The sequence below is a fragment of the Natrix helvetica genome (assembly GCF_964273705.1).
Source record: "Natrix helvetica genome assembly, chromosome: Z".
Classification (NCBI taxonomy): domain Eukaryota; kingdom Metazoa; phylum Chordata; class Lepidosauria; order Squamata; family Natricidae; genus Natrix; species Natrix helvetica.
The window spans coordinates 63,022,336-63,045,332 of record NC_138554.1 but is presented as its reverse complement, the minus strand read 5'-3'; the positions used below and the strand labels follow the sequence as shown (position 1 = coordinate 63,045,332).

General features: G+C 37.9%; 1 protein-coding gene across 1 annotated transcript in view; it reads left to right on the top strand.

Annotated features, from left to right (window-relative positions):
• Positions 1–22,997, top strand: part of EXOC3 (exocyst complex component 3) — a 43,688-nt gene that overhangs the window by 15,084 nt on the left and 5,607 nt on the right. The window contains exons 3-11 of the mRNA XM_081971039.1: positions 3,900–4,119; positions 4,290–4,971; positions 9,868–9,985; positions 12,864–12,989; positions 13,379–13,479; positions 13,966–14,076; positions 16,094–16,244; positions 17,846–17,968; positions 21,268–21,429. Coding sequence (XP_081827165.1) covers positions 3,900–4,119; positions 4,290–4,971; positions 9,868–9,985; positions 12,864–12,989; positions 13,379–13,479; positions 13,966–14,076; positions 16,094–16,244; positions 17,846–17,968; positions 21,268–21,429 — 1,794 coding nt within the window. The remainder of the gene's footprint in view (positions 1–3,899; positions 4,120–4,289; positions 4,972–9,867; positions 9,986–12,863; positions 12,990–13,378; positions 13,480–13,965; positions 14,077–16,093; positions 16,245–17,845; positions 17,969–21,267; positions 21,430–22,997) is intronic.

Here is a 22,997-nt window from a genome sequence, read left to right as displayed (position 1 = left end):
TGGCTGAGCGGGTTCAGCCATATTGAAAGTACACCCCAAAAGGACAGTTCCAGGAATCACTAAAGCAATGTAAAAAGCTTAAAACAACCTTCCCCTTTAAAAAAGTCAAGCCCTGGAATAAAAGTACCAGCAAAAGAAAAAAAGAACTCCAGAGAAGCCACAAACACTATAGAAAGTCTGGAAATACTGCCAAGAACCATTAACAGCTGTTACAATGTAAGAAGGCTTAACTAAAGAGGTAGTTTCTGAAAACACTCAAGCAGGGCAATAAAGATAAGCAGGATTGGAGTTCCGGTTCCGGAGGAGTTCCGGTTCCGGCGGCAGCGGCGACGGGCAGCTCTTTGCCCGCTCCGGCTCTCCGGTGGGCTTCCCCACTCCTTGGGGGGCACAGGACACCCCTCAGAGGGGTCCTGCCGGAGGGGCGGCATCGCGGGGAGCTCCTGCATCGGCGGCGGCCGGCGGGAGGTCTCTCGCGCGCCCAAGGCACCGGGGAGCTAGATCGGAGGGCGCCTCGCGTTTCTGCGCTTCGCGCCTCGCTAAAGCCGTCGGGAGAATGAAGCAATTGAAGGAAGCAGCTGCGGTGCGGTGAGGCTGCTTCTCTCTTCATGCCCTATTTTGCACAAAGAACTAGTTAGCTTTCTTTAAATAACTTTCGGAGTATTCTGGAGGCGCGGCTGGAGGGAGGGGGGTTTCCCCCCCCCTTGGATAAGCGGCGAGGAATAATTTTGCTCTCAGCCCCCGGGGAAGGAGGAGGGGGGAGAGCCAACGAATGAAGCCTCACCCAGGTTGGATGATTTTCTTTGCAATCTAATTTCACTATTTACTGTGATTTGAGGACTTTTGGAACTTTTTAAAACTTTGATATGCCTCTGTGCCCAAAACTGGCAGGGCAAGATGGCACACTTCCGTTGTCTTTATGAACTGTGAAACCTGACTCCACCTTTAAAATTCAGGCTTCCGGTCTTTGTCTCCGTGTCTCCCAGAGGAATCTCTTGTGGATTGGTCTTTTTGAACTTTCTAGGGGAAACCTTTCATCTATTGCCAGACTTATTAGAGAGATTCTCTTCTGCCTGGTTCTTCTGCTCCCGGATCTCACCTGGCTACCCTTCTTTTCTAACTGTTTATCTTATATATGGACTGAACTTCTAATGTTATAAAGGATGGCATCCAAAAGACCACCTCCTGGGAAATCTGGCTTTGCCACATCTGCTCCAACATCTGTAACATCCAGTCCAGCCACACAGTCCAAGATAACAGAACTGATGCAACCTAAGACTACAGAGATGGACTTTCAACAAATGCTTCAACAAATTTTACAGGGCCAGGAGGAAATCAAGAAACAGCTAAGGGAAATGAAAGATGAAATTAAAGAAAATCAAGCCCAAATTTATAAGAACTCACAGAGACTGGATCTTGTGGAAGGGGGGGTGGAGGAGGTGAGGGGGGGGGTGGAAGCTGTGCAGAAAGGGAACAAAGATCTTGACATCCAACAGATGAAATTAGAATTTGAGAGAATGTCCTATTATCTTAGATTTCAAAATGTTATAGAAGAAGATGGGGAAAATATAAGGGACATTATGACAAACATTCTGGCTGACTACACACACAAAGAAAAACAACAGATGGGGTGGGATATAGATCTGGTTTATAGAGTGAATTCAGCTTACGCTAGAACACACAATGTACCCAGGGAGGTTCACATTAAATTCCTTAGAAAAAGCACAAGAGATGAAATTCTGGGTGTACAAAGGGGGCAAGCATTGATATATCATGATATGGAGATAACCATTCTGAAGCAGATCCCTAAGAAGATTAGAGAAAAAAGAAAAAATTATTCGCAATTAGCGAATAAATTATACCAGAAAGGGGTGTGGTTTAGATGGTTGATGCCTGAAGGTATGTTGATATTCTGGGAGGAGACAAGAATTAGAATTAATTCACCCATAGAGGCGCAGGCCTTTATGGAAAAAAATAAAACACTCCTAGAGAAACCACCAGATACCACAACGGACACGCAGGACACGGGAGGGGCCAGAGCTCTGCCAGTGGAGGGAGATGGGGCAATAGCAAGAAGACTCAGATCACAAAAATAAACAAGAAAATCATATTATTATAAACTGACCGAAAGTGAAAATGGAATTATATTTGGATTTTATACTGTAATGTTTAATTTGATTGAATTTAATAATAGAACTAATATGCTGACTGTAATCAATTATATACTAATGCATTATATTAAATGTATACTATGGGTATGGAGGGAGGGGGGCCTCACACACTTTGCAACTGCCAAAATTTGTATACCTGTCCATTTACCCTTTTCCCTATAAATCTTGAAAAACCAATAAAATTTTATTATAAAAAAAAAAAAAAGATAAGCAGGATTAGGCTAGAAACAACACACAGAGGCACAGTAGAAGGTTTCCTTCCTGCCTTTCTGACAGGATTAACCCCTTTAAGGTGGGTTCGCCGAACTGCTCAGAAAGTTAGCAACTGGTTCTCCCAAACCGGTACGAACTGGATGAATACCACCACTGCCTAGTTCCAAGCCATGTAGGTAGGGCTTTAAAGGTGAAGCAAATCAGTAGCCAATGTAGCTCTCGCTTGTGCACATTTAGGCCTGCACAAAACCACAGAGGCCACTGCATTTTGAACCAATTGAAGCTTCTAAATATTTTTCAAGGGCAGTCCCATGAATTAGTCAAGTGGGAAGGTGACTAGGGCATGAATGACTGTGAACAGGGATTGTTGATCCAAGAAAGGACATAACTGGTGCACAACCCACTCTTGTGCAAAGGTTTTGAGCAGGAGTCTTGAATCCAGGAGAACTCCCAGTTTATACACCTGGTTTGTCTGGTGAGTGCCAGTGTATAAACCATTTAACACCAGAAATGACAATTCTCCAAGGACCAAAAAACCCAAAGCCATTGAGTCTTGCTAGGATTCAGTTTCAGCCCATTGCGCCCCATACGGCCCTTAACCGTTTCCAAGCACTGCAAGAGGAAGATCTGTTACTTAACTCCCATGGGTCAAGACATATAGCTGGGTGTCATCAGTATATTGATGATATCTCAGCCCATAGTGGCAGATGATTTTACTCAGCAGTTTCACGTAGCTGTTAAACAGAAGTGGAGAAAGTACTGAGCCATGCAGGACACCACAAAGCAGAGAATGAAAGCCAGATCTCTCACTTCCTATCAACACCAACTGTGAGTGACCACAGAGGAAGGAAGTGACTCAGGACAACCAAGCGGCCCCACTTTCAACCCCCAAAGTGGATTCAGAAGGATACCATAATCAATAATATTGAAGGTTGCTGAGAGGTCAACCCACTCCTGCCAGACAACGTCAAAAAACACCATTAATGCTGTTTCTGTCCCATAACCAGACCTGAACTCTGCCTGGAAAAATAATCTATTTCTTTCAGGAACTTCTGGGGCTGCTTCGCAACCAACTTCTCAACAACCTTCCCCAGGAAGAAAAAATCAAATAATTTTTTATAACAACTTCTCCTTTAATATTATTTCATTAAAATGGTAATGTTATTTGTGTTGGATATTGAGACATTTTATATTTCAGTAGAACAAAATATACACAGCACAGGTTGAACTGTGGAATCCTTGATGCTCTCTGGGCTCGGTTGCTTTTTTGCAGACATTTCATTGCCCAACTTCAATTGCGCTGATCTAGTTGGGTAATGAAAAAACCAAGTTCATAGAGATCAAGGACTCCATGTTTCTATATTTAAATAGAATCTGCCTCACTTTTATTAAACAGTGTTATATTAATAAAATTGTCTTTTACGCAAAAATTAATATTTTAAAAAGATAATTAGAGAGCAAGTTAGGTATTTATCGCTATCATGGAGTAAATTAACTATCAAGCTTGGGTTTTTTTAGGCTGCAATTCAGTCACAACTTGATGGAGTTCGAACTGGTTTAAGCCAGCTGCACACTGCGTTGCATGATGTCAAGGACATACAGCACTCTTTAGTTGATGTCAATAAAGATTGGCGGCAGAGTATCAACACCATAGAAAATCTCAAAGATGTTAAAGATGCTGTAGTTCAACATAGTCAGCTGGCAGCTGCTGTAGAAAACCTCAAAAATATATTCTCAGGTATGACTTCTAAAATATCTAATATTCTGACAATACAAAGAAGTTGTGCAGTATTACTTTGAATTTATATAAATGTACAATAATAATGCAGCTATTGTCATGCAGCTACAATTAGGAAGTTTGTGGGATATAATGTAACTTAAATCTATGGTTTCTCTTTTTCTTTCCAGTTCCAGAGATAGTTCAGGAGACTCAAGACTTGATTGAGCAAGGACAATTATTGCAAGCCCATCGAAAGTTGATGGATTTGGAGTGCTCCCGAGATGATCTTATGTATGAACAGTACCGCATGGATAGCAAGAATACCCATGATATGAACCTAATTGATACTTATTTTGGAGATATGCAAAAACTTTCTGAAGAACTGGGCAAGCAACTCTGGATGGTCATTCAAAGGTCTCTAGTCACTGTCCGTAGAGATCCAACCTTGCTTGTTTCAGTTGTAAGAATAATTGAGAGAGAAGAAAAGATAGATCGACGTATGTTAGATCGGAAAAAGCAAACTGGATTCATCCCCCCTGGGCGACCTAAAATGTGGAAAGAAAAAATGTTTAACGTCCTGGATCGAACTGTTGTTACCAGGATTGAAGGCACTCAAGCAGACACCCGAGAGTCTGACAAAATGTGGCTTGTTCGCCATCTGGAAATAATTCGTAAATACGTTCTTGATGATCTGTTGGTGGCTAAAAATCTTATGGATCAATGTTTTCCCCCACATTATGAAATTTTCAAGAGATTGCTATGTATGTATCACCAAGCATTGTCTTTACGCATGCAGGACCTGGCTTCAGAAGATTTAGAGGCAAATGAAATTGTCAGTCTTTTGACTTGGGTTTTAAATACATATAAAAGGTATGGATGTTATTATTTAAGCTAGTACTAGTAGGAACTATGTGATTTTAATAAAAATTTTCAAGTCCCATATATTCAGCAAAGTTAAAGGTAGCAAGAATGACAAGATTTTCAAAAAGCTATCTTTAATTATAGGTTGAGGTCAGTACAGAATCTTTTAAAAAGTAAGAAAGTTCTTTCTTTGGTTATACTGAGTTTATTAAACAAGAATTTCTTTGAAGCACTTTTGCTCCCCATAAGCATAGAAATACCTCTTCTGAAATAAACAGTCAAAGACCAATCAGCCACACTTTCCCATAGTTTCTCACAAATGCATAAAAATTAATTCAGTTTCAGTTTCTTATAGCTAACTATACACCTTTATATCATTTTCTTTTTTTCTTTTTTTTAAAGAATTTTATTGGTTTTTAAACATTTATAGGAAAGGGTAGGTGGATATACAAAAATTTTTGGCAGCTACATCGTGCTGAAGGTAGAAATCTCTCCAAATCTCACAACTTTTACAGAGAAAAAAAAACAAAAGATAAAAGATAAGCAAAAACAGCATCTTATTATACATTGTATCAACCATATGTTCAATCATCTCTTTTGCCACTTTCTAATATATCAACAATTACAATAATATTTCAAATACATTTATTTTTGTGACCTGAGTCTTTTCAGTATTGCTCCCTCCCCCCTGTCCTCTGGCGGAGTCACAGCCCCTTCCTCCCTCATATCTTGTGTATTATCACCTTTTTCACTACCTCTTATGGTTTCGTCCTCTAGGAGGACACTATGTTTTTTCATGAAGGCCTCTGCCTCCACAACTGTATTGATTCTAATTCTGTTTCCCTCCCACAAGATCAACATTCCTTCTGGCAATAACCATCTAAACCAAACTCCTTTGTTATATAATTTCTTTGATAAGGAGGAATACTTCCTCCTCTTATCTCTTATTTTTTTCGGAATTTGTTTAAGAATGGCAATTTCTTTATCTTTATATTTTAGTGGTCCCCCCCCTTGGGCCCCCAAAACCTCATCCCTCGTGGTCTTCCTGAGAAATTTAACATGTACTTCCCTTGGAACATTATGTGTTCTGGCATATTCTGAATTGATCCTGTAAACCAGGTCCATATCCCACCGCAACTGTTCTTTATCTCTCTTAATATATTCTGCTAAGATTGTACACATAGTATCCTTAAGATCTTCATCTTCTGCCTCCAGTAGGTTTTGGAATCTGAGAAAAAGGCACATTCTTTCAAGTTCCATCTTTACCATGAAATTTTCCAATTCTCTATTCCCCTTCTGAGTTGCCTTCACCTCCTCCCTCAGCCCAACCACGCCCTCCTCCAGCACACCAACTCTCTGTTTATTTTCTGTTGTTTGCTGCTGTACATCTCTGAGCTGTTCTTTAAAGTCTGCCACCTCTTTTTTCAATTCATCTTGTCCCTTCATAAGAGCCTGGAACATTTGGGTAACAGATAAGTCCTTTGAACTCTCTCCAGTCCCTTCTTATTGTAAAAATGATGAAATTTTTGTCTGTTGAGTCGTTGGGCTGGATGTGGAGGAAGTGGGCGCCGAGGCTGCCTTGCCAGGAGGTGGTTTTCTGGGCCCCATTTGTTAAGTTCAGAGATGAGTGTAAGTCTTATACAAAAGAAATGGCGTCTGTGGAATGCGCAGCTGGGTGATGCTTTGGAAGCAGACAAGCCCAGAAGTGAAAGTTAATCCTGAATCACAGTTCCAAGCCAAAAGAAGGAAATCAAATAATCCAAATCCAGAAAGACCACATAACAGGAGGGGATCCAGAAGACCTTCGGGGGGTAATAATAATATAAAGCCAGAAATTTCTTCAAAGGTAGTTTCAAAAGGCTAGTTTCATTTATAAGAGCGAAGAAGAAGATGGAAGTGGGCCATCTTGGCTCCCCCTTTCACAGGGAACCAGGGAGCAAAGCATTCAAAGTTTCAATAAAGCTTTTAAAACAACTCAGGAATCACCTCTTGCAATTGTGATGTAAATCTTTCTCACATAGTTAGTACAAGTGAGTAATTCAACGTTTTACTCTCTCTCTCTCCATTTCGAGATCGAGAGATAGTCCAAATGCCGCTTTACCTGAGGGGGGTGAAACCCCCCCTCCAATCTTGCAACTTCAAATAGATTGAATCCACAACTTGCAAAAAGCTGTTGCTCATCAATTAAATGGTGTTAAAAGAGATTAGAGCAAACTTCTCACCTCCAGCACTTCTACTGCAACTTCTAATTGATTATTTCCTTCTGGAATCCATTCGGCAAAGGCACACAGCTGTGCTATGCACCCCCCAGACTCCCAGGCTCCTGCGGCGAAGCTGGAAAGCACTCTGCAGCTGCCATCGATTCTGGGGGTTCCAGCAAGCCGCCCTACGGCAGGTCGTCCCTCCAAGATCGCCTGTGCTGCTAAAAGGAGCCCACTGGGGAAACGAGCAGCGGATGGCAGCGTCCGTCGGCTTCGGGGACCGGAAGTGATCTCTTTATATCATTTTCTTGATAGTACATGGAAATGCTTTGTCACTGCCTTCCACCAGGTTAGGATTAGCATTAGGATTAGTTATTATTAATTTTGTGATCTAACCTTTACCTTAGGTTCTCTGTTGTTTTTTTATTTGAATACTAACCAAGTCTGATCTTCCTCATTTTTTTAAACCAAAATCAGCCAAGTGCTGCCATCTGTTAAAGACTGATAAACATATTGATATAAAATAGCAGTCAGATATGGATACAATTGAATATCATTAAAATGTAGAAGTGTTATATCAGGCAGCATTCATGAAAAAAAAATCTTGTTTTATCTCAGAGACTGAAATGTTTTGTAGTGACTAAATTGAGGCTATCTTTGAAGAGCATTCAGAAGCTACAGCTGGTGCAAAGTGCAGCAGTTCAGGCAGTTCTGGGGGACCCTAGAATGGCCCATGTTACATTACTGCAAGTTGCAATGCTGCTGGTTTGCTTCTGGGTGCAATTCAAGATGTTGGCCTTATATGTCATGAGTCCATGTCTCACCCCAATGGGATTGGCCTAGCCCAGCTACACAGGTAGAGGGGGCATGCAATGGCCCCTATTGGTAAGCAAAATTTGGCTGGTGGGTTCCAGGAAAAGAACTTTCTCTGCCATGACTCCTGCCCTTTGGAACATCTTATCCAGGTAAACTCTCCATAAGGGTCTGAAAATATGGCTCTGCCAGATGGCTTGGGGCCCCAATAGATAGAGATAATCGATGAATTAAGAGAAAATCTACATTCCCCTCACCCCACATCCTGATCATTCCCTCCCCATCTTTTAACTATACATTTATTATGGATTGTAATTTTATTATTATTTTAGACATATTTCTTTTATAGTTTTATTGCTTTTAATGTTGTAAGCTGCCCAGGATTACTTCAAAGCTAGATGCGTGGCACACAAATTTAATAAATAAATAAATAAATAAATAAATAAATAAATATTTAGTTAAAGATGATAAGAACTGAAGAAGGGATCTTTGGCATGCAAAACAATCACTATACCATAGAAAGGTATTCTTTGTAAAGTACAAATTTTCTTGCCTATCTTAGATGAGTATAAAATGAAAATAATTGTTTTTTACCCATTTTGAGAGAATAAAGATAATTCTCATAAATGGATTTGTTTAAGTTCAGTCATAAAGTCATCCAATCAGAATCATTTGGCTATTCTTTACTGTTTATGGAACATTAAGAGTAGTGATACATTATATCTTGTGCAGCCAAAATTTCCATTGCTAAGCAACTCAGTTGTTAGGTGTGTTTTACAACCTTGCTTGCCACAGTTGTTAAGTGAATCATTACTGTTATTAAGTCAGTAGCCTAGTTGTTAAGTGAATCTGGCTTCCCCATTGACTTTGCTTGTCAAAAAGTCACAAAAGGTGATCACATGACCCCAGGACACTGCAACTGTCGAAAATATGATCCAGTTGCCAAGCAATCAAATTTCGATCATATGACCATGGGGATGCTGCAATGATCATATGAAAAATGGTAAAAAGTCATATTTTTCAGTGTAATTTTGAATGTTCACTAAATTAACATTGCAAGTTGAGGACTATCTGTACTTAGTTTGTTTTGTTTCTAAGGAATTTATATTTACAAAAATGAGTTTTCTTTTTTTAGATATTCAAGTGTTAAAAGCAGTAGGTTGGAGAATGTGCAGTAATGCTACATAATAAGATCTTGAAAATGGGATGCTCTTTACTTTTTCTTTCCATTGGATAGAATATTACAAGCGTTCAAAGAACTAGTAATTTTATCTGTTAAATAAAAAAGGAATTCTAATATTTTTTCTATTGTTCAAAATAGTTCAAAATCTAAAACATCCAGAGTAAACAAAAAGAAATAAAACCATATTGAGTCTCTTCTATTTCTCCTTTTTTTCTCCTAAACCACCTCCTAACCTCTTTTAATCCCCACTCATCTCCTATTTCTTCCCTCATTTCCTAAATACACAACTTATTTACAATCCACATCTAATAGATCTTTCAAATTCAACTTGCATCTTATTGCTAATATGCACACAGCTGGGTTTCAAATTCTTAAATCTTAATTGTAGTTAAGGAGATCTTAACTGTGAATTTCATACACAAATAATGGTTCAGGAAAGCCCACTTATACTTTGCAGAATTAAAAATTCAAATATTAAAAATAAGCATCAATTGTCTATTTAACTCTTCCACTTTAAAAAAAAATATTATTAAATTGCTTTGTTACACTATTTGTATTTAAGGTTTGCTATTTAGATCTTTTAAAAAGTATTTCATTATTTGCCTGCTCTGTGTGTGTGTGTGTGTGTGTGTGTGTTGCATTTTTTGCAACTAAAGAAAAATTGATCCTAAAATTTTACTTGTCATTTATCTGTTCTCTTTACTTTAGTGAAGAAATGATGGGAAATGTGGAACTGGCACCAGAACTGGAGGTAAATTTCCTGCAACCTCTTCTTTCTCAGGAGGTCGTGAATGAACTTCTCAGCACATATATGTCAACTCTTACGGTAATTTATTCATCTAATTTCAATGCCATCCAGCTTGACATTTCGGTAACTTACAGACAAAAAGAGAAAAGTGCATATAATTACAAAAAAAGAGAAAATCCTGATTGACTGGAAGACTAATATTCCCAATTGTAAGATAAACTTAAATACATTTTTCCATATCAAACAAAAACTAAATACTGTTCTCATTCAACACATGAGTGAACCAATACAAATTCTTGTCTGTTGTTAGAAGGCAGGATTTATTATAGATTTCCTATTCTCTGAGAAGATAACTACCGTATTTATCGGCGTATAACACGCACTTCCCCCCCCAAAAAATAGGGGGCAAATGATGTATGCGTGTTATACGCTGATATAATGTTAAGAAGCCATGTTTTTACAGTATTAACAAGTACCGTATACACCAGGCATGTCCAAAGTCCGGTCCGCGGGCCATTTGCGGCCCGGGGGGCGGTTTAATACAGCCCTTTAATACAGCCCTCTCCCATCACCTCCTTTAACAGCCCTCCCTGCTCTATGTAAATGCGGCCCGCCCACGGCAAGCAGAAGACCTTTCAAATTTCTCTCCCACCACCTCTTTTTCGCGCGCGCGCGCTCACACTTCGCCTCCTTCAAGCTCCGTGCTCGCTGGAGGAAAAGGGGAGTGTGGGGGGGCGTATTTCTGAGTTCCGAAAGCAGAAGACCTTTCAAATTTCTCTCCCATCACCTCCTTTTCGCGCGCGCGCACACACTTCACCTCCGTTAAGCTCCGTGTTCGCTGGAGGAAAAGGGGAGGGGGGGTATTTCCGAGTTCCGAAAGCAGAAGACCTTTCAAATTTCTCTCCCACCACCTCTTTTTCGCGCGCGCGCTCACACTTCGCCTCCGTCAAGCTCCGTGCTCGCTGGAAAAGGGGAGGGGGGGTATTTCCGAGTTCCGAAAGCAGAAGACCTTTCAAATTTCTCTCCCATCACCTCCTTTTCGCGCGCGCGCTCACACTTCGCCTCCGTCAAGCTCCGTGCTCGCTGGAGGGAAAGGAGAGGGGGGGTATTTCCGAGTTCCGAAAGCAGAAGACCTTTCAAATTTCTCTCCCACCACCTCTTTTTCGCGCGCGCGCACACACAGGAAAAGCAGACAAGCAGGAGAGAGAAGAAAGAAGGCAGGAAGGCAGAAGGAAGGGAAGGATGGAACTGGAAGGGAGGCAGGAAGGAGGGGAGGAGGGAGTAAGGATAGACAAGCAAGAGGGAAAGAGGAAAGAAAGCAGGAGGGCAGAAGGGAGGTGGAAGGAAGGAAAGAAAAGCAGACACGCTGGAGGGAAAGAGGAAAGAAGGCAAGCAGGCAGGAAGGAGGCAGAAGGAAGGAGGGAAGGATGGAACTGGAAGGGAGGCAGGGAAGGAGGGAGGGAGAAAGGAAGGATAGGAGGATAGGGAAAGAGGAAAGAAGGCAGGCAGAAGGGAGGGAGGTGCAAGGAAGGAAGGAAGCATAGATAAGCAGGAGGGAAAGAAGGCAGGCAGGCAGGAGGAAAGAGGAAGGAGGGAACTGGAAGGGAGGCAGGAAGGAAGGGAAGGAGGAAGGGAGGGTGGAAGATAGTAGCAGTGAAAGCAGCAGTGTTCATTGTGATTTTGAAGATAGCAGTGAAGATGAAGAGTTTCTTGGTTTCCCAGATAGCGATTTCTGAGTAAACTTTTGTAAAAACAGAATATCCAAGTTTCTTTGTTAAAACAGTTGCTTTTACTATCCTTTTACATTATTTACCTTATAAGTGGTAATAATATTAATAAAAAAAAGTTCTGAGCTACCCTTATTTTGCTTCAAAGTTCTTTATTTGAAATTTAATTTTTTCCCCTGAAATTTCCCTCTTAAAATGAAGGTGCGTGTTATACGCCTGTGCGTGTTATACGTCGATAAATACGGTAGTTCTTAGTATTGGCTCTACCTTCTGAAGAAAGACGACTCTAGGCTTCTGCAGCAGTAAATAAAAGTAAAAAATAATAAAAAACATGGGCATTTGGGATGGATGGGAGAATGATAAAATATATGTCACAATGCAAACGTTGGCCTGTTTTGGCTTGCATTGCAATGTTGCACAGTAGTCGTAAATGGAATGGCTCTGGCTTTGGTAAGTAATAATATATTTCTAGTCACTTACCAGTTATACTTGGATTCCTCCAAATATCTAAGCATTTTGGTCTGCTACCAGTCCACTGTTTTGTCTTATCAGACTTAATGGTGGTTCTGCAAGTGTTGATGGGGGCTTCTTTTGAGTCAGCTTCACAGATCATCAGAATTTAGACAAAGAAAAAGGTTTTTTGGGTGACTCTGACATCCTTCCTAATTATAAGTGATCATTGTTTTGTGTTGGTGAGCTCTAGAGCACTTGCTCATGATCTGTCCAATGAAATTAGCTGATACTGCAGATGATCAGGAGCAGGATTTATTTGGCAGTGTCCTAGTTACAAATTCTACTCAGGAAATATAGCTCCCTATCCTGTTGTCTTGCCTTTTAGATAAACCTGTTTTTCTTTAGGCCCATTAGAATTTCTCTTCTATTTGTCAACATGATAGTTCTCTAAAAATGGACAGAAAGAGGCTAAATTTGATTGGGAATAAGCCAACAAGTCAAATACACAATTGGAAAGAGGACTGGCTTCAGCTAGGGCTACACAGGAAAAAAAATCTCAGAAAAATGGGCTTATTAGGGCTTTCAAACAGAATAACCTTCAATAGCAAGTAAAAACTATTTAAAAGTAAAAATGGTAACAAGATAAATGAAGATACGGAAAATTAGAATTGTGCTCCATATGGACTGGGGAACTGCCAGATGGACCATTTCTAGCATCAATTCAGTACTAACAAAATTTTATTTTGTCATGATTTAACATTCTTTTGATTCCCTAGTCCAACATTATAGGCTGGCTAAGAAAAGCACTGGAGACAGATAAAAAAGACTGGCTAAAAGAAAATGAACCAGAAGCAGATCAGGATGGATATTATCAAACAACACTCCCAGCTATTGTATTTCAGGTATAACAATATTTTCATATAAATAATTTAAGTCATGTTTAAGGACTTTAAAAAATGCATGATATTGATGCGAGTTATATTCTACTGATATAAAATATCATAAAATAGATTGGAACTTTTGAAATTGTTTTACTAAAGATTCTTGGAGAGATTCTTACAGAGAGCTATAAAGCCCTATAAAGCAGTGTATAAATCTAAATGGTATTGCTATTTCATTGTTCATATCCCAGCATATTCAATTTACAAATAGAGATAATGTGTTCATGTAGCACAAACAAAAATTTGTAACTCAAACGATAGTGGCAGGAGAAAAATGTATTGTTCATCTGAATGTCCAGGAACATGCTTAATTCTAATTGAAATGTTAACTAATTGTTTTCTGATTTTAGATGTTTGAACAGAATCTTCAGGTGGCTACTCAGATAAGTGAAGATTTGAAAATAAAAGTCCTGCATTTGTGCCTTCAACAAATGAGTTCCTTTCTTAACAGGTAAAATTACTATTACCAGAAGCTTTTGCAGAAACCTTGTAAAAACATAGTGATGTGACCACAGACACTGCAAACAACTGTAAATATGGGTTGGTTGCTAAGCATCTGACATACAGTCATATAACAATGGGGACAGGAGTGGCCATTGGAACTTCAGAACTGAGTTGTAAGTAAGCCTGAGGTGGTCCATCATAACTCTAAACAGTCACTAAGAAAAAGTCAAAAGGACTACCTGTATAGATTTTTCTGCAAATTGTAATGCAGCCTTACGGTTTTCTAGCTCATTGTGAATTATGACTGAACACACTGAATTTGCTTACTTTTAATCTTTTAAATAATTTTACAGAAATTATACACTAGAAATGTATCCCTCTGGAGATCTCTAAAGCTTAATCTACCTGTTCTGAGTAATGGTTGTTCCTACAAGAGCAGTTTGAAGATTTCACTTTCTTTTCTCATTGAGTTTGTTCCCCTTCCCTTATTCAGGTATAAAGAGGAAGCACATTTATATAAAGAAGAGCATTTAAGAAATCGTCAGTATCATCCATGCTATGTTCAATACATGGTTGCTATCATCAACAACTGTCAGACTTTTAAGTAAGTTTTGCTAACTGAATTTTTTTTTAACTGAAAAAAATCCACATTTAATATAATAAAATAAGATAGACAAATATACATAGTAGACAAATATGTTTTGATAACACTTAGATTATTTTGTTGCTGTGCTAATAATACACTAAAACTGTTCAGAAATAATCTAATACGTATCTCAGTCGCTCTGAGAGTGAGATGTGGTACCTAAATTTGACAAAAGTAAACAAATAAATGGACAACACAAAAGGAAAAACAAATTGGGGGAAGAATGAAAGCAGGTAAATGCAAGTAGCAGATCTTGAATTTTCCAAATGCAAAATTTATTTAAACAAGTGGTTTTCAAACTCTCAAAGTTTAATTATGTAGTAAATTTTTAATATTTATTAAATATTGAACAACATATTAAGTTATGCCCATAATAGCTTCTATAACTTTTCAATATATTGTATAATGTAGATCCTCCTATAAATCATCTATAAAACACATTGTAGAGCCTTTTGGATCATATTTAAGGCATGTATTTCATTACTTTTACATGAATCTTCCATTGCCCTTCCTCCTTCATAGGATTTTGCAAAGTACTCATCATACTTCATCTCAAACTCGTTTTACTGTTCTCAGCTTCAAGCTTTTCTAATCATGAAAATGCTTTGAAGAGGAAGAGAGTGTTTGTTTAGCTGCTTAAAGTCCTACTGATTACTGTTGTGAAGTCCTCCTTTATTTTTTTTAAGACACTTGCCTGGCCTGTTGAATTTCAATACAGCCCTAGTAAGAATATTCAAAGAGTATACTAAAGAGAAGTCTTCCTGGAATCAAATCTGATTTTTATGATTTTATGTACACATCCATGTTATTTTCTTGGGAACAATATAGAAATAGTTTGTCACTGTCTTCTGGAAGAAAATCAATGAACCAAACAGTACAGTACAGATAGTTCTTGACTTATGACCACAGGATTCAGAATTCGCATCATAAAGCAGTGCGTTGGTAAAACAAGTCATCATGTGACTGGACCTAATTTTACTATTTTTTACTATGGTTGTTAAGCAAATCACATGGTCATTATATGAATCACATGTGATTAAGCGAATCCAGCTTCTCCAATTGACATTTATTATTAGAAACCAATTTCACAATCATTATCACATGACTGTAGGTCATTGCAATTAGTTATAAATTTGAGCCTGTTGCCAAGTACCTAAATTGTAATCTTGCAACTGGTGTAGGTGGTGTGAATGTCATAAGTATGAGGACAGTTATTGTATACTTACACATATTGTAAATCACTTTTCCAAAGGCCATCATGACTTTAAACTATCATGGTGATTGTATCCTCTACAGTCTTATGATTTCTTAGTGATCTTTTTTTCAAATATAAACCAAGTCTGACCTATCTTACCCTTTTTAAAATCGAAGTTCATGAGGCGCTCCTGCTTGCTGTAATTGAGTGAGAGTAACTCTTAGTTTTTGTTTTATTTTTTAAATTTTATTTCTTACATTTATATGCTGCCCATCTCATTGTGAAGTGACTCTGGACCACTTTCAACAATATAAAAATATAATATAAAAGAATAGAAATATTAAAAACATTAAACGTTTCAATATTAAGAGTTAAAAAACATTAAAATCAACCAAAAATAGAATAAACCAAATAGTGTCTTATGTCTTTAGACTGGGAGTGATGAGCAGATTTGCTCTGCATTTTCCATTTCAATAAAATCATTACAAATTTTCTTGGTGAAGATTTTTTGAAAAACTTCAAGAATAATTAAAGATGCCTTGTTATACAGTTTGAAGACCACGTTCCATATATATTCTGCTGAATTAAACAATCATGTTTTACATATTGTAATATCAGCTTGATCCTTGAGAAACTATTAATAGTTTAGTGAAGCTTTATCATGAAGATGACAATAATACTTTAATGAGGCTATAATTGGACAATATCATAGAATACTTTGATTTAACTTTTATATACATTTAACAAGATTCTGAAATATTTTTTCCTTGCTTATCCAAGGGAGTCGATCATCAGTTTGAAGAAGAAATATTTGCCCCCTATGATGGAAGAGATGCTGATAAGCAGTCATGCATGCATTGATGCAGTTTTAGATGAAATTGCAAAAGAAGGATGCTCAAGCCTGCTAGATGAAGTCTTCATTGATTTAGAGGTTATTTTTTTCCTCCTCCGCTCGCCCACTTTCCTTTTTAATTTTTAAAAAAATATGTTTTACAAGTTAAAAGATAATTATGAAAAAATACTGAGAAAGTAAAAAAGATAAAGATATAAGAATTAAAAACAATATACAAAAAGAAAAATAATATTTAAAGAAGCAAATTCCAATTTTCACAGCACTTATAGAAATCTTAAAACAATTTGCCCCTTCTACATCATATACATATAACATGCTTCTCCCCTTCTGCTTCTCAGATTAAAGCTTTGGGTTGGGGAGGCTGTCTATAATGGGATAGAGACAAATGTCTTGATTTAACAGAGATCAACCTGGTGTCCAACTAATCACATATGAGATTGGATATATCTGATTTATATGAATTACAGCATACTCAGAATAGATAATGTTCTATAGAAATCACATCCCTTTGAGCAAAAACCTTATCTGGCAATACAATCTTTTTGAATGTATATTGTTTCAGTACCCAGGAGAACATAGGGATGTTTACTATACCATTCTTCCTGACAACAGTTTTCTAACCCATGCAGTATGTTCTTCCTCATAGAACTGGGAGAGAAGAAACTTAATGGTTAGAGGTTTGTGTTGAATAATTTTCCTTGCAATTTGTAGATGACAGCATTAGATTTACCTCACCATGGACTCACTGTTCAAAGCTAGTCCTAGGAAGGTAGGCAGAATAATAGAGACCATTACTAGTTTGCTTCATCCTTGGTCTTCAAAGCTGATTAAATCACCCGTTGTGATAGGCAGCATAGTTATGTAAGGTGCTTAATGTCTCTTTAAGTAAGAAATGTGTTCCCACTTAGTTAAAGAAGAAACTAGAAGACCTTTATCAAAAGTACTCATGAATGAAGGCAATATGTGTCCCAGGATAATGTTGCAGGATCCAATCTGAGTTGGCCATTGGAACTAGTTTAGTCTTTCAAATTTTCAGATTCATGCTGGAGCCCATTCCTGAGCCCATTCTCAGGGAACTGGAGAGAAAGAAGTTTCCTGAGAATGGGCTCCAGCATGAGTCTGAAAACTTGGAAGACTAAATCTCCGGTCCCTGTGACTGATTCAGATTGGATCCTGAAAAAGTACTTTGCTTGGATTCTGAAGATATTTAAAATTATATGCCATTCTTACTCTTCAGAAGAAGAATGTAGTGACTTTGTAACTCCAGGTGCTGGTTATCTGGACTTATTTCTATTGGGTTTTATGCAAGATACAGTGCTTTGATGGATAACTTGTGCCGAAAACTAAATATGGGAAGTGCAATTATATTAGTAAAATTTTGTGGAATAATTTGTACAGAGTTACAAGATGAGATGGAGACTCTATGTTCTTTATATTAAATACTAAATCATCAGCTCCATGTTGGCTGTGAACATTTACTGATCTTCCTCCATAATTTTGGTTCATTCCTTTACAAGTATACCAAGTGTAAATATAAAGACTTTTGTATTTAATGCAGTTTTTTTTAAATTAAAGTATACAATTTTAGCTTTGCTGAGATGGTATAAAATGGCATGATGCTGAATAATACTGTTAAAAATTATTCTGATTGACATTTATGTTTTCTTATTTTTTTTAAGCCCCATCTTAGTGAATTGATGACCAAAAAATGGCTTGGTGCATCCAATGCTGTGGATACCATCTGTGTAACTGTTGAAGATTATTTTAATGATTTTGCAAGAATAAAGAAACCCTGTAAGAAGGTATTTATTAAGTCTAATGTAGACTATTTAAATATTGCAGCATAATGTGTAAACATTATTATTGCTTTGATTTTAAGTTCAAGTAAAATAATAAAACTGTGTAATTTCTATCTTGCAATAAAAGAGTCCCTAAAATTAGCAAAATAATTACCAGAAATAAAACTTCATATACTTTCCTAAAATGCACTGCAAACCACCACCACCCCGCCTCACATCCTTCAGTGGGGATTGGCAATGGCAATCCCCACTGCCTAGAACAGCTGATTGGTGGTATTCCGGGAGGTCGATCCAACCAGCGATCAGCAGCGAAACCTCCAGCATTCCCCACCAGCCGCAAACAGTAGGGGCGGTGACAGGCAGTGGTGGTGACAGGCAGCAGCAGTGAACACCACCACCGCACCAACCTCCCTCTCCTGGCTGCAATATTCACTCTATAAGACACACAGACATTTCCACCCATTTGGGGGGGGGGGGAGTGCTTCTTATAGTGCGAAAAATATGTTATTATCTGCTCAATGAAAATATCAGACTGTGTATATGCAGTAGAGAAAAGTCAGAACTACTCAGCTTCTATTTTAGCTCAGTCTTTTCTGAGAAAGGCCTATGTTCATAGAAAAGCAGGTGGAAGAAACAGTACTGAAGCTTGACATTGTCAAAATGTTTGTCAGATACCTGTTTATTTTGAAAGAATTGAAATGTGTATCCCACTAAGTCTATTGGTTCTAGGATAGTGAAGGAACTTCCTGATAGTCTAACCAGCATATGTGATATTTGAGAAAGCTTGACTGATGTTAAAACAATCCAAATTTGTCCTTATCTTCAAAAAGGGTGAGAAAAGGGATCCATAGAATCCAGTCACCTGGAAGAGTGTAGAACAGAACATAAAGAATGTTTGTTAACAAATTTATATAGCTGCCCAACTTATACACATTAAAAATCCACAATGTATACCCATCCCACATCCTTATCTGTGGAAGTGACAACAGAATCAGAGAAGCCACTTTATCAACTCTGTATAAACTCCCCAAACACGCTGACAACACTTTTTTCAAAACCTTGTGGAAAAAGAACACGATGGGACAAGACTTTTCTCTTAACGGAATGATGCTCCAAAGGGATGGAGCCACAACAGAGAAGGCTCTTTTTCTAGCTCCCACGAGAGGTATTTTGTGGCACCTATAACATGCCATTTTAGTGAGCAGGTTAAACTACGGATTAAATAAAAGCACCTTCAAAACAATGCTATAATTACTAGAATCATAATTTTTTCAGGGACTATTCTTGTGAAATTCACTTTATCTCATTTTTCATGAGCAATTATCTTAGTTGATTGTAGGAATACTATTTTTGTAATGAATCAATTTAAGTAAAGCATTTGACAGAACATCCATCAGAACTTGATGAATAATTGATTAATGAACAAGATGACATTAGCTTTACTTGGCTACAAAGCAGAATCAAAACAATCAAAGAATGCTCATTAATCATTTTCATCACATTGAAGTGACAAATGCCACAAGGTGATGCCACAAGAACCATTCCCAATTCCTAGACATTTTTAATGACTTGTATAAGGAGGTTTAAATAATGCTTATTGGATGTGCAAATGACAAAAATATTAATGAGGTAGACATTTAATTGCTATAGAATCATAGAGCAGGAAGGGACCTCAGAAGTCTTCTATCAAACTTCTTGCTCAAGGCAGATGAACATCCCAGTCAAGTGGTTGTGGTTTATTCTTGAAAACCTCCAGGATAGAAGCAAGCTATTCCATTAATTAATTGTTCTCACTGTCATAAATTTTCTCTTTACTTCTAGTTAGATTTCTCTTTAACAATCTTCCACCCATTGTTTTTTGTCCTACCTACTGGTACTTGGGAGAATAAGGTGATCCCCTCTTCTCTGTGGCATCCTCTCAAGTACCAGAAGATAGATACCATATCACCCCTAATCCTTCTCTTTGATAGGCTAGACATACCTAGCTCCCTCAACACTTCATCATATGATTTAGTGCCCAGATCTCTTATCATCTTTGTTGCTCTTCTTGCACACTTTCTAGGATCTCAGCATTTTTATGTATTCCTTAGTATTCCAAATGTGGCCCTGCTTATCACTTCTTGTGATCTTGATGCTAGCCTTCATGATATTAACTTCTTGATATTTATCTTCTGTTGATGCAGGCTAGGATTGCATCAACGTTTTTGGTAGCTACTGCACACTGCTGACTGATACTTGTGGCAATCCATTAGGATACCCAGATCCCTCTCATAGTTACTACTGCTGAGCCAGGTATCACCTGTATCTATACATTTGGTTTTTCCTGCCTAAGTGCAGGACTTTACTTTTCTTGCATTAAACTGCTTCTTCTTTTACTATGGCCCAGTGTTCAACTCCGTCAAGATCCTTCTAAATCTATCTTCCACAATATTAGCAATTCCCCTCAACTTGATGCCACCTGCAAATGTAATGAGTGCTCCTTCAGTCCCTTCATCTTGATCATTGATGAAGAGTTAAAGAGTACTGGGCCTAAGACAACCTTGAGGTGACCCACTGCATGTTACCCCACCAGGTTGATGTAGTATCATTGAGGATTATGTGCTGGGTGTGCTTGGTCAGCAACTGCGAATCCCATCTGGTTGTGATATGTCTATCCCATATCTTATCAAGATATTAGACTGTGCTCTATTTTTCAGATGCCTTACATACAAAAGTCCAAGTATACTATGTCCACAGCATTTTCCCGATCCACTAATTTAGTCACTTTATTAAAGAAGGTAATAATATTGTCTGGAGTGAATCTGTTTTTGACAAACCCATGCTGACTACTAGTAATTGCCTAGTTTGCTTGCAGGTGCTCACAAATTTTCTGCTTGATTACTTTTTCCAGGATTTTTTTTCAGATGTTGCTGTCAAGCTAATTGGCCTATAATTTCCTGGATCCAGGTTTTCCCTTTTTGTAGATTGAAACCACCTCTGCTCTTTTCTAGTCTTCTGAATTCCTCTGTGCTAAATTAAAAGAAAGAATGGCAGTGGTACCTAAAATGTTGGCCCATGAATATTTATTTAGTGAAATTTCATCCCGCCAAATGATTCTCAGTGATTGTATCTGATCTATTTATCTAGGGGCCCATATGTCTGCAAGCGTCATCTCTCTAATTTATGTCATTAAATTAATGTTTATTTTTCCCTCCCAAATGTGCTTAATGTAGATGTTTTGGTAATTTTTGTTTGTTACTTTTGTTATTTAATACGAACATCCTGTCTAGATAACTAGATGTCTTTTCTATTTTTCCCCCCAGAAAATGACTGTTGAGTGCCATCGTAGAGTTGTTATGGAATATATCAAGGCTATAATGTTAAAGCGTATTACTTTTAAAAATGCAGAAGAAAGAAGAGAAGGTGCTGAAAGGATGAACAGGGAAGCCAAACAGTTCAGGTTTCTATTTAAAAAACTTGCAGCAGTAAGTATCATCAGTAGAATGCTAAAAAAGGAAATGTACATAGTTGGCATTTTAAAATATTATTCTCCACCACCAATATAATGATACATAGATGTCAATATTTTATTTTTTATTGGTTGACAAATAGTGTGGTTTCTATAGATAAATTCATTATAGGTAATGTTTGATTACAACCAAAATTTAGCCTGGAATCTTCACTTGCTGAGTGAAGCTGTTATTAAGTGAGACATTATATGACCACTTTGTTTAACAACTTCAATCCCAACTCTCCCAGTAGCTGTGCTAAGCAATTGTGCAGCTTGTTAAGGCGAGCACAAGGAGTGCCTCAGGGATTTGGGGAGGTCTGGTGCAAGCTACAGAGCCCACTAGTGGACAAATGCCTATCATAAGCCAGAGGGCCAGGAATTCTTCCTACTCCACCATTCCCAGATGGTTACAAATCCAGAAGTGCACATAAATTGTTCCACTTACTTTCATATTTTCTGCGCTGCTGACAGATGCACTCATCTGATGCAAAGCATGGTCTTCTTACAATGTCTGCCTTGCATCATTTTTGGGATTGTTTGGAAGGTTCCTTTCAAGCCATTGCATGATTTGGAAAAACAGCTTCCAAATGATCATTAGAAGGGCTCCAGCTTGCAGAATGGAGAGAGGTGGTCTTTATATGAAGGCTGTGCCTTGCATTCCTTCCAGGAAATCTCAAGAATGGAGGCAACTTGTGATCATTTAGAAGGCTAGAAAGAGCCTCTTTATATCCCCCGGAAGAATCACTTTTATTAGGTCTTTAGTCCCAATTCTTTGGGAGGCTACTTTCTAGCCTTCTGAACTATTGCAAGAGCTGCTGACTGCAGTACTAATTCATGTACTTCAGATTATAATGTATCAACTTCTGTTTATTTTCAATGTAATTCACTTTCATGTAATTAAAAAAACTAATAGGGCTATGCACAATTCAAATATGATTCAAAGAAAGTGCTTTGGATTTTATGTAAGTAAAGCATGTGTTATTCTCTGAAGTTTACAAGTCTTTTCAGTTTTGTACATGAATCTGAAAAAAACATTACAAGTGCCTTAAAGATAAGTGTTTTTGGCAACATTTTCAAAGCATTTTAAGCCCCAGAATTCAATATTTCACAATAGTTCACAATAACATTTAATCATTTATTTGATTAATATTAAAGGTTGTGGGGGAAATGACATTGTCATAGGTCTATACTACAGGCCACCCAACCAAGCAGAGGAAGAAGATGAACTTTTTGCTAGTCAGCTAACTAAGGTATGTAGGAAGCACACCACAATAGTAATGGGAGATTTTAACTACCCTGACATCAACTGGGAAACAAACTCTGCACCAAGTGGAAGATCCAACAGGTTCCTAACAAACCTAGCAGACAACTTTGTTTTCCAAAAAGTAGAGAAGGAAACAAGGGGATCAGCCATACTGGACTTAATTCTCACTAACAGAGAGGAAATGATAGAAGGTGTTGAAGCCATAGGAACCCTGGGGGCAAGTGACCATGCAATATTGGAATTCAACATTATCCAAACACAAGTAGTAGAACAAAGTC